Source organism: Schistocerca piceifrons, chromosome 2 (assembly GCF_021461385.2).
Source record: "Schistocerca piceifrons isolate TAMUIC-IGC-003096 chromosome 2, iqSchPice1.1, whole genome shotgun sequence".
Lineage (NCBI taxonomy): Eukaryota > Metazoa > Arthropoda > Insecta > Orthoptera > Acrididae > Schistocerca > Schistocerca piceifrons.
This window is the reverse complement of record NC_060139.1, coordinates 744,089,474-744,102,214: the sequence shown is the minus strand read 5'-3', so window position 1 is coordinate 744,102,214 and position 12,741 is coordinate 744,089,474. Positions and strand designations below refer to the sequence as shown.

Sequence of the window (12,741 nt, the reverse complement as noted above, 5' to 3'; positions counted from 1 at the left end):
AGTAATTCTCCTTAATTTCACATAAGAAACAGTATCAGATTGTTGTTGCAAATCTCTTGATTTAAAAAAGTAGTATATTGTAAGGTTTATAAGGTATACTTAATGGACCTGTGGAGTCGTTCCTTCATACTCCCAGCAGAATTTTGTGACAAAAACAGCCTACGCCAGTGAGGACTGTAAATTAGAGGGGGTGGAGGGAGGGGGGAGAAGAAGAAGAAGAAGAAGAAGAAGAAGAAGAAATGAGCTACTCTGAAACGTAAGTCAGTACAGTGTAATAAAAATGATTTAGACATTCCCAAGAAGCGACATAGAAAACATAATTGTTAGCAAGACATTATACAACTATTTAAAACATTTTTTTCACTCTCCTAAAAAAATGTTAACTTCATAACAAAAACAACCCTTGTTAAAAATTATCAGTTGCCATAAGCTGCTTTGAGAACCTCCTATACTTCCCAATTATAAAATTTACCTCTTCTTCCCTTTCCTCATCCATGGAATTTTTGTGATAATTGACACTGAGTAGTCAGTTAATAATGACAGTTTCCAACAGTTCTTTTACAGGACACGACGATACAAATTCAGTTGAAATTACTTCAGAAGATGTTACCATAATACCAAGTAGTGGAGAGCATCAGCCAAGTTCAAAAATTACACTGAAAAATATTGTTGACTTTAATTGGGAGCTCCGGTTTTATGCTGGGCAACTGTTAGCTGTTCATATTGGAGGAAAATACGTTGCATATGGAATAAAAAGTAAGTAGTGTGTTGACACTACTATTGATTGTCATTATTATGTTTTTGGATGTGATGGTGGTGGTATAGTGGTGGTGGTGGTGGTGATGATGATGATGATGATGATGATGATGATGATGATGATCTGCTTTTTTTCAGCTGTTGGTAAGAACACTGGTTTTGTTAGAGTTGTTAACAGGGAAAATAATGGAAGAACTCTTCTGAAAGGCATGGCTGGAATGGTCCAAGATATAGCATTCGCACATATTCCATCACAGGTTGTGCTTGCTTGTGTAGATGAGTATGGAAACCTTCTTGTCCATCAAGTGGAAGAAAAGGGTGATAAAATAAGGTATGACCATTGTAACAGTATGTAATGTTGTTTGAGTGCACTCACTGTATATAGCCAAGGAATTCACACACAGTAAAGTCAATGTTTGGCAAGCTTTGCTTTTTTTCTGCCATTTATTCATTATGATAAGCACATTGGTGGAGGCTTGTTTTCATGTTTCCTCCTCTTAATTGTGCTCAGTGCTGCTTGGGAAACACTCTCTGCTTACCCCATTGTAACATGTGCTCCTCCTCCTCACTGTACAGAGTTGTCGTCATAGCATTCAAAGGGTTACTGACAATCACTTTCCCCATGTACCATTCGCATATAAGTTAGAAAGGAGGGGGGCAGTTGCTAGGAGTACCCTCTGCCACACACTGTAAGGTGATCTTTTGAGTATAGGTGTATATGTCGATGAATATTCAGTAATCTACTATTGATTACTGATGAAAACTTGACTTGCTAAATAATGATCATCCATACAAATTTATTAATGTGCTTCTACGTTGTTTGTATGTAGCTGTGTGGCTGGAAACATAACAGCAGCTTTCACTAGGCTTTAAAAATTATAGCATACTGGATGACAGTCCAAAGCATCAAAGACTATTACATACCAAAAGCATTGTATCAACAGCTTGTGATTAAGACTCCAATTACAACTACTCTGCCACCGCTTCTAAATATTCTTTCAACAACTCCCACTCTCAACTCTGACTCATTTCACTCCACTGTTGCCAAGTTTCATGGTTCTATGTGTGGCAGAGGTGGCCAGTAACCTTACCTTTGAGTAAGGTAATACTGGGCCACTATGTAACTAATAAAACTGACTCAAAGAAAGTCACATTACTAAGAGACTAACAGTTATTATTAATGGAGATGGAAGAAACTTTCATTTTAAAACTAGCATCATTGAACATTTCATTACACAACAAGATAAACACCGAATGAAAAATGGTGCACCACAGTGATCACAAAGGTTCACACCATCAAGATGGAAGGTGAACTCCTTGGAAGTTAAAGTGCATGCAGGACATTCAGCTAGGTATCCACTCATAAAGAATCATCTACATCTACATTTATACTCCGCAAGCCACCCAACGGTGTGTGGTGGAGGGCACTTAACGTGCCACTGTCATTACCTCCCTTTCCTGTTCCAGTCGCGTATGGTTCGCGGTAAGAACAACTGCCGGAAAGCCTCCATGCGCTCTCGAATCTCTCTAATTTTACATTAGTGATCTCCTCGGGAGGTATAAGTAGGGAGAAGCAATATATTCGATACCTCATCTAGAAACGCACCCTCTCGAAACCTGGACAGCAAGCTACACCGCGATGCAGAGCGACTCTCTTGCAGAGTCTGCCACTTGAGTTTGCTAAACATCTCTGTAACGCTATCACGCTTACCAAATAACCCTGTGACGAAACGTGCCACTCTTCTTTGGATCTTATCTATCTCCTCTGTCAACCCGACCTGGTACGGATACCACACTGATGAGCAATACTCAAGTGTAGGTCGAACAAGTGTTTTGTAAGCCACCTCCTTCGTTGACTGACTACATTTTCTAAGGACTCTCCCAATGAATCTCAACCTGGCACCCGCCTTACCAACAATTAATTTTATATGATCATTCCACTTCAGATCGTTCCGTACGCATACTCCCAGATATTTTATAGAAGTAACTGCTACCAGTGTTTGTTCCGCTATCATATAATCATACAATAAAGGATCCTTCTTTCTATGTATTCGCAATACTTTACATTTGTCTATGTTAAGGGTCAGTTGCCACTCCCTGCACCAAGTGCCTATCCGCTGCAGATCTTCCTGCATTTCGCTGCAATGTTCTAAGGCTGCAACTTCACTGTATACTACAGCATCATCCGCAAAAAGCCGCATGGAACTTCCGACACTATCTACTAGGTCATTTATATATGTTGTGAAAAACAATGGTCCCATAACACTCCCCTGTGGCACGCCAAAGGTTACTTTAACATCTGTAGACGTCTCTCCCTTGAGAACAACATGCTGTGATCTGTTTGCTAAAATCTCTGCAATCCAGCCACACAGCTGGTCTGATATTCGGTAGGCTCTTACTTTGTTCATCAGTTGTTATTGTGGACAGTTAAAAAATGAGGATTAAGGACATGGTTGTTAAGGTAACTCAGGGGACATATCATATTTATAACCAGACAACAGTTTTGCATCTTCAGTATGGTGACAGGTAAAGGCCTATTAACACTTTTAGAACATGTTTTTTGCTTGCGTATCCTGTCATTTCTGGAAACCCAGAGCCACTGTAGACTGCAGTGTCTTTCAAAAATAACTGAAGAAGGAATGAAAGGAATTTTTGGTAGTTTTTGGAAACAGGATCTTTTAACTCTCAAAATGTCTACCTGCGTGAATCTCAAATCGGAATCTCCTGCAGCAAGAAGACTATGAACAGGGTCTGCCTCAAAAGACTTGTATTAACAAATACTATTTACATGTTCAAAATTATTCTGCAGTTCAAATATTCGAGCAGATGCTCAAAACTATAGACCTATATCTCTGACGTTGATCTGTTGTAGAATTTTAGAAAATTATTCAAGAATTTTGAACTGCACTTTATAAAGTGCGCATTAATTTTAGGTCTTCTTCTACTTGTTCTTGTTCTTCTTTTTCTTCCTCTTCTTACTTTTTCTTTTCTTTCTTTGACACTTACTTTTTCATGAGTGGCTGTCCTCTGTTCTGGGGCTCCTGTGGCGTAAGCTACAGATCTTGTTTGGCCTATCTGGAAGAAGGACTTCATTGGCGTTGTTCTTGAAGACTGGGACTACCTGTGCTCTTTTCCAATCATTTGGAACATTGAATATCTGTAGTTTTTCTTATGCACTATGTAGTCATATTGCTGCAGACTTACATGAAATGTTTTCATATATTATTATTCTTTTTTTTCTCAGACATTATGTCTGGTCAAAAATGGAAAGTGACGCGGACCTTGATCAAGTGTGACTTCCTTTTAACTGTACGGTATATGCTATATTGCATTTATGAACTTTCGCGTGATTGAACATGTATCAATAATTACGGATTTCTGTAGTTGTATATATAAGTTTGGATGTAGCTGTATTGCATTGATGTAATGGTGGATATTGTGTGGTATGACCCCTGTAGTTGATAGTGTAATTGGTATAATGTCAACTTTATCCTGATGCCACATGTCCTTGACTTCCTCAGCCAGTTGGATGCATTTTTCAATTTTTTCTCCTGTTTTCTTTTGTATATTTGTTGTATTGGGTATGGATGTTTCGATTAGTTGTGTTAATTTCTTCTTTTTATTGGTGAGTACGATGTCAGGTTTGTTATGTGGTGGTGTTTTATCTGTTATAATGGTTCTGTTCCAGCATAATTTGTATTCATCATTCTCCAGTACATTTTGTGGTGCATACTTGTATGTGGGATCGTGATGTTTTATAAGTGTATGTTGTAAGGCAAGCTGTTGATGTATTATTTTTGCTACATTGTCATGTCTTCTGGGGTATTCTGTATTTGCTAGTATTGTACATCCGCTTGTGATGTGATCTACTGTCTGGGGTATTCTGTATTTGCTAGTATTGTACATCTGCTTGTGATGTGATCTACTGTTTCTATTTGTTGTTTGCAAAGTCTGCATTTATCTGTTGTGGTATTGGGATCTTTAATAATATGCTTGCTGTAATATCTGGTGTTTATTGTTTGATCCTGTATTGCAATCATGAATCCTTCCATCTCACTGTACATATTGCCTTTTCTTAGCCATGTGTTGGATGCGTCTTGATCGATGTGTGGCTGTGTTAGATGATACGGGTGCTCGCCATGTAGTGTTGTCTTTTTCCAATTTACTTTCTTCGTATCTGTTGATGTTATATGATCTAAAGGGTTGTAGAAGTGATTATGAAATTGCAATGGTGTAGCCGATGTATTTATACGAGTGATTGCTTTGTGTATTTTGCTAGTTTCTGCTCGTTCTAGAAAGAATTTTCTTAAATTGTCTACCTGTCCATAATGTAGGTTTTTTATATCGATAAATCCCCTTCCTCGTTCCTTTCTGCTTAGTGTGAATCTTTCTGTTGCTGAATGTATGTGATGTATTCTATATTTGTGGCATTGTGATCGTGTATTATTATTATTATTATTATTATTATTATTATTATTAATTTTTTTTATGAAAGTATGTTCAGTACCTGCTCCTAGGACAATGATTGTCCTTTACTACGTTTCACTTGAGATGGGTTTTGTGACTCCCTGTCTAACAAGGATCGTGAACTGCATGGCTGAAGCACGTTTCAATATCACTTTCACTATTAAGCACGTATCATCGTAATTGTACTTCTCATGTATATTGTCTGCATAGTGGAACGATATGACACCATGCATTCCACTTTCTCATCATGCAGAAACACTTATATTTCACCTGCCACTTCTTTCACTCTCTGCAAAATCCCTAGAGTTCCTGTCTGACATGTCAACTTGGGCAACTGTTGTTGTAGATACAATGCAATGTTTGCTTTGTTTATCATTGCCTTTGCTCTGCTTTGTATCAACACCACTGTCTGTGTAGCACTATTGGGAGTTTCTCATCGACTAAGCACTCAAACTAAGCTGCATAGCCTCGTGCTGTACTCACCACTGGATACCTCCAGTCCTTGCCCCCTGTTGCCATTAGCAGCCAGTATTGTGGTTAATGGTAGGCAATACGTGGAGCGTCAAATGCTGTAAACATCATTGGCCTTTTGTGACCTCACACCCAAGGGGTTCCTTGTTAGATTCAATAAACACGAGTGCTAAGTACAATGATTCGCCTGATAAGTGGTCCCAAAAATTGAGATCTGTTGGTTCAATCTGTTTTAGTGGATTTTTTTTTGTCTACTCAGACCAGTACCTGCTGGGGTTCTCCAGAGAAATAAATTTAAGTTTTTTAATGTATGCAGGTGATATAGCGCTCTGTAAAAAGTGAAGTAGAGATTAGACAGTTATTTGTGGAGGTTGTAGAAGCGGCATCTAAATGTGGCCTAAAATTAAACAATCGGAAAACGAAATATATTATAGTTGAAAGTAGAGATGAATAAGACAAATGGTCACATCTGATAATCACAAACATTGCTTCGATCATGTGGAAGAGTTCAAATTTCTGGGTGCAATGATTGATGAGCAAAATCAAGACAAGTAGTAGTGGAAAATCAGACTGGAAAATGCTAACACAGTGTATATGTCCCGAGACAACAGGGAAATCCGGAAAAACTTCCCCCCCCCATCTTGGAGAAATCCGTGGAAAACCCAGGAATTTTTTTAGAATTCTGTGAGTTTCTCATTTTTTTTTTCAGTTAAATTTTTGTGATTTTTGACTAGTAAGAATTGATACTCTAACAAAGAGTTTTACTTTAGCCCACTACTGCAGAGTAATACGATGGCAGCAAAATGTAAACAAGTGAATAACACCAAAGTAAAACTTAAGTTGCAAAGAAAATGCGCCTTGTATACACACACACACACACACACACACACACACACACACACACACAAGCGCCTGCCTCCTCCAAAATGTGTCAATACTTCTTAAGAATAAACTGTTTTCGAGCGTTTTTCTCATGGACACTGTTTCAATGAATGTGATGTCACAACCGTTTACATTTTTAACAGGTTGTGATAAAATGGTTTGAATGGTGGCTTGAGAAGCGTTACTTTCAAAGTAAATTCTCTTTTACACAAGGTGAACTATGTTACGTGTGAGAATGTGTAATGAATTTCTTAAATCAGAGCATTAGACTCTCGTTCTAAACTTAACACGGAGGACCAGCCACTTATAAAAATTTTGGGCCCATAAGGCCAGCCAGCCATTTATGCCATTATTTAAAATTTTACAGGCACGTTTGTCTTTGATATATCTTAAAGAGTAACATACACTAAAAAAATTTCAAGTTTCAAGGTTAGTTTTTCATATTAGAAAAGTGTGAAGTGAGTTCGTGAGCAATTTCACATGTTATTGGCTTTTCTATGGATGGCTTGATGGAACATGTATTCAACCAGGTTGCTCACAAAATGTTGGTTGCACATCAGTGAAATTTATAATTGTATTTGTGAGAAATGTTCACCTGCTGCAATTTAAGCTCTTCTTGTAGCTATGCTGTATGTATATTAATTGAAATCATTAACTTTTCCTATTTGTGTATTTGCACTACTTAACAATGATGTTGCTATTGGCTGATGACTACATCACATGTCCTATGCTTGGAATATCTGCTGTCATTGGTGGGTGAGATCATGCCATATGAGCTATGATTGGCTGACAAAAGTGCATTGCAATCTTGATTTCAGTACTTTGGAAGCTATCATTCTGTATTTGGTGGAATTCCTGTTGCTGTAGTTGGTGGAATTCCTGTTAATACTTTCATAATATGAAAATATGTAGTGTAAATGTTGCTGTGCATCAAAGATCTTTCCAAAATGTGTTGGTTTTTGCTGCATTTTGTTTCCTAAAGTGCTGGGAAGTTCTGTGTTGACATATAAAACTTCATCATTCAAATGATTGATAAGTTTTACAGCCCCAAGGGATAGTATATTGTCACTTAACATTGAAAAAAATGTGTTTTTACCTGGGAAAGTGTCTTTTTAACTGGGAAATCTGGAATTTTTTTCCCTTGTCTTTGTATACACCCTATAATAGAGCCTTACTACTCCATGCAAAAACATGTGGGGTCTAAACTACATGCAAGGAACAATAAAAGAAGCTGTATAACATAATTGTCAGAGCAGTCGTAACTTGTGGAGCAGAAACACGGAGTTTAATTAAAATGGAAACACATACATTAAAAGTACTTGAAAACAAACATTATAGGGAAGTCTTCTATCCTTACTCTGATAATGAATTGCAAAACTGGAGGAGAAGAGACAACACAAAACCCAGATGCTACCTCAACAATAATGAGCATAATAAATTCCAGAGATTTCAATGGTCAGACCATTTGATGATGATGGAAAAGGATTAAATGGTGGCAGGAATATTCTTGGAGAAGGCGTTTGGCAAGGTAGCTAGGGGGAGACCAAAGAGTACATAGGTAAATGACATTAAAACAGTATGCAAAAGGTTGGTCATAAATAACTGGCTGGAAATGGGACAAGATGGAAACATTTGGAAGCATGTGAGATTGGCATGGGAGCTTAGCAGATGATGATGATGATGATGATGATGATGATGATTGGGGTACAGATCAGATTCATAGTAACAGTGTAATAATCACACAAGAAATTTTTTTTTATGTAAACAAAGTGTACTTTTTGTTTAAAGGAACATATGTGTCAGGTTTCTTTATTTGACATTATTTTGACCACACTTGTAAACATGACTGCATGATTTGACCATTTGCTGTTGTGATTACATTAAGTATTGATAAACTTTTAATACTGAGTTTGAAAAAATCAAGCTATTACCATGAAACTTGACTATGTTAGTCCACCTCTACACATTGTTCTCAACGATGGGGGACTTGACAGAGACCTTGGTTGTGGAAGTCTGCATTTTGGTAGCTCATGAAAATTTCCACATCCAAAATCATTTTGGCCTTCCAGAAATGCCTGTCACATGATGTTTTTTATGTGAGGAAAGATGAAGAAGTTAGTGTCATTTCAGGAGAATCAGGGATGTGGCTATGTATCTGCCAAAGGCAACGTTAGGAAAACGCACTCAGATGGAATATGCTTCTAAAGTTTATTAAACTTACGCATTCAGCTCCAACAATAGGAAATGTGAAACACACAGATTTCAGCAAGATTAAGTCTTGAATATTTATCGAACATAAAAAAATATTCTGACCTTGTCTGTTTTCAGACTTAAATATTTAACAAACAACTGACTTCAACAAGTTAAATGTGTTGTCTTGCCAAAAGAACATAAGGCTGAAGGCTGTTAACTAGCTTCATGTAAGTTTGTGGTGAAACACTTGTGAAACCAAAAGACTTCTTGTATAATTGAAGAAAATAATGGTATTGCGGCAGAGACTGTCACAATATCGTGTATCATTGGAACTTTGCTTTCAAGGAATTTGAGTAAGAATATCGCACTGCCAAAGTCAGTAAGAAATGTACATATAGTTAAGATCCCATCTAAGTCAGACATGATGTCAGTATTTAACAAGAAAAAAATATTACGGAGCCCGAAGGCCAGTTATAGTATTGGTGTCAATCTTCTGCCAGGAAGGCCTCGTCGAAGGTTCCGTGTTGCGGAGACTGGAACAGAAAGTGGTGATGGCTTAGTGCTGGCTCAGAATGAGTTTCATGATGGATAAAATGAGAGTGCATTTGATGCCTGGCCCAGAAATCTCACTTCGAGTGAACTGGCCTCCCAGGGCTCATGCACTGGCCTAAGTACACCCCTCGGCATCAGGTTACAGGTGATCGTGTTTCCTGTCACGTTGCAAGGATAGGAAAAAGGTCTGTGGGGCTTGTGGTCTTGCTGGCACGCTCTCTGATCTCTGTTGGCACTTAGGTTGCTGTCTGGTGACTGTGGGTGGCATGGTAACCTTCAACTGTAGCCTGCTGGAAAGCCAGTTGCCCATGTAACTTGGTTATAATGTGTGTTGCTGGCCTCAGGCATAAGCCCATGATACTGCATACTTCTCCCCCCCCCACCATTTACACACACACACACACACACACACACACACACACACACACACACCTTCCTGATAGGGAGGAGAGATGGTGGCACTGCTTGACGACCCAGCGTGTGGTCACCCATTGGTAGCTAAAACCCCTCTTAAGTTCCATGCAGACACAAGCAAAAAGTATCGAAACTTCTGACTGCCCAAAGAGCGATTGGAATGATAGAAAGATTGGCAAGGAGGCTTGGGTCACGAAAGGTGATATGAGTGAACTGGAGTACAGACAAGTGTTGCCAGAGATGATGTGGAGGCAGGAGTTTGCTCCAGAGTCCGGGGTTGCCCTGAAGCCCAAAGGGGTGTTGCTTGAAGGTGATGTAAGAGAACAAACCTGAGCTACATTACTAAAGGTAGGAAGGTATGCAAAATATACTGCAAGTTTGAGCTGGACATACAGTAAGGTGCAAACATCCATGCTTAGGTTGAGATGAAGATGAATTGGAGAGTGTGAGCACCAGCAAAGGCCAACACAAAAGTGTGATTTTATGCTTCACTGGAAGATTTGGATAGGTGTGAGCATCAGCAAAGACCATCAGAGAAGCCTGATGGTGTGCTTCACTGGTAACTACCAAGTGTTGCTCCAATCTTGAGATGAAGACAGGTCGTGTTTCCCATGTCACTTCGAAGCCGTGAAATGCCAGCAGCTGGATCATCTCTGCTCATTTCCACCTCTGTAGCCAATGCTCCTGGTGGCACTGTAGCTGGTAAGTTTGCTCAGTAGGGCTGGCATTGTGTGGCAACAGGGCACCAGAGGTCCAAGGTTCAAAGACTCACTACTCATACCGGAACTGCTAACCAGTCCTGTGAAAAATGAGGGCAAATCTTCAAGGTCCTAGCACACGCGTGAAAATGAACTCAAAGAACACACACATTGTCATCAGTTAATCTATCCATTAAAAGTGGCACAAGGAAAGTGTACTGAGGTAGAATATGCTTGAAAAGTTTATTATACTTACTCTGCTCCAACAAGAAAAAATGTTAAACACACAGACTTCAGTCAGATGAAGTCCTAATATTTACCACACACACAAAACATTCTGACTTTAACTATTTTAAAGCTGAATATGTAATGAACAGCTGATTTCAACAAGTTAATACTGTTACCTTGACAAAAACGTACATGGCTGAAGGCTGGTAACTACATAATTTCATGTAAGTTTGCGGTGAAACCCTTACGAAACCAAAAGAAATTCTTGTATAGTTAAAAATACAGTAATTTTATTGCGACCAACACTGTCACGGATTGTAGGAACTTAATGTGCAAGGATTTTGAGTAAGACTGTCTCACTGCCAAACTCAGTAAGAAATATACATTTGGTTAAAGACCTGCGAGGAAGAGCTGCAGTCAGTGTTCAGAAGGTATGGCGAAAGTGTAAGTCCAACATGATGTCGTAGTTAGCAAGAGAAAATATTACAGAGCCTGATGTCCAATCACAGCGGTGGTGTCCACGTCCTCTGCTGGGAAAGCCTCGTCAGAGATACTGAGTTGTGGAAACTGGCACTGAAAGCAGTGGTGGCATAATGCTGGTTCAGAGTTAGTTCCTGATAGATGAAATGAGAGTGCATTTTGTGCCTTCCCAAGGAATCTCCCTTAGAGGGAACTGGCCTCCCAATACCGTGCACTGGCGTAAGTACAGCCCGCAGTGCCAAGGTTCTGTTCGTCTTGCTTCCTGTCATGTGCCAGGCGTAAGAAAGAGGTCCATGGAGCCAACAGCCTCTGCCTGCACTTAGGTTGCCATCTGGTGACCATGTGTAGTGCGGTAACCCTCAAGTGTCGTCTGCTAGGAAGCTGACTACTTGTGTAAAGGATATAATGTTTGTTGCTGGCATAGTGGGCGAAACCTCAGTATACAGCAGAGGCCAAATTTGATGGCCCAAAGCAGCAACATGTTTGATTGTCCCGTGGATAATGAGCTGGGCATTTGCTGTGGAACAGAAACACCCTCTTGGACAGCTTCCTGTGACACTTCATCTTGGCAGCTCCAGTAACTTGAATTACATAACCATTATGGTACCACACCTGGACCTCTCGATACCAGTAATATTCTACTGTTTTTCTGTTAACTACTTAACATATTTCTGAGACAACATTCAGATTTGATTTCACTTTTGATACATTGATATGTTTGTATTGCAATGATATTATTCTTATGTGTATTCTTTCTTTTGTCACTATGATCTTTGACATACTTGTAACTCTGATTTTTGGGCGCGTAAGTGATAGTTAGTTAGTTGTTGAGTTGTTAGAAAGTCGGACCTAGAAAGTCGGACCTTGAAAAGGTCAAGTGTTGGACGTCATGTTGGAAAGACGCATAATGTAGTCTGCTTATAAAATGTGAACTTTAACAGTAACTGTAAGAGAGATGTGATCAAGTATGTTTTGTATTGTGAAGTGATGTTTGTGTGTTACGTGATGTTGCAATAAAAGCAATTAAAAGGAAGAAATTAATTTCGGAGTGCTGATTATTTTTTTACATCACCATTGTCCAGCAAAAGTTTAATCTTCAAGAATGGTTTGTGTAGCGCATCTACAAAACTTTTGAATATAGCAAGATAAAACCTAGGCCTCTTTGCATCCAAGCTTGGAATCATTTTCAACGATTGAGCCATGATTTTACGACGAGACCTGCATGGGAAACACAAAAAGATGAGTGCCTAGTTTCTTCATTATTACATGAAATGACTATTAACTGTGCTCTAATGACACCTGCCACATAATATGACTGTTGTTGCCCGATAATGCAGTATTTAGCAGCGTGAGCAACACCACAATCATTATAAAATGCTGACCTTTGTTGTGGTAGGGTTGTTAGACTTGTCAGGAGATTTTGGTAGTATGCCGCTGCGACGGTTTGCACTTTTGAGCGGCATTTATTAACACCACAGCATGCCAGCTTCAAAAAGCTCATCATCTCCTTGCTTGATGATGGTAGAGTTTGTGCTTTTTTTCAGTGGATATGAATCAGTGTTTCCACTGCTTTACTCCTTTATGTCATGGTCATAATTAT

The 12,741-nt window shown here is 39.1% G+C and overlaps 1 protein-coding gene across 5 annotated transcripts in view; it reads left to right on the top strand.

Annotated features, from left to right (window-relative positions):
• Positions 1 to 12,741, top strand: part of LOC124777434 (enhancer of mRNA-decapping protein 4) — a 162,380-nt gene that overhangs the window by 32,662 nt on the left and 116,977 nt on the right. For all 5 annotated transcript variants that reach the window (XM_047252839.1, XM_047252834.1, XM_047252835.1 and 2 more), the window contains exons 3-4: positions 554 to 756; positions 895 to 1,087. In XM_047252839.1, coding sequence (XP_047108795.1) covers positions 554 to 756; positions 895 to 1,087 — 396 coding nt within the window. The remainder of the gene's footprint in view (positions 1 to 553; positions 757 to 894; positions 1,088 to 12,741) is intronic.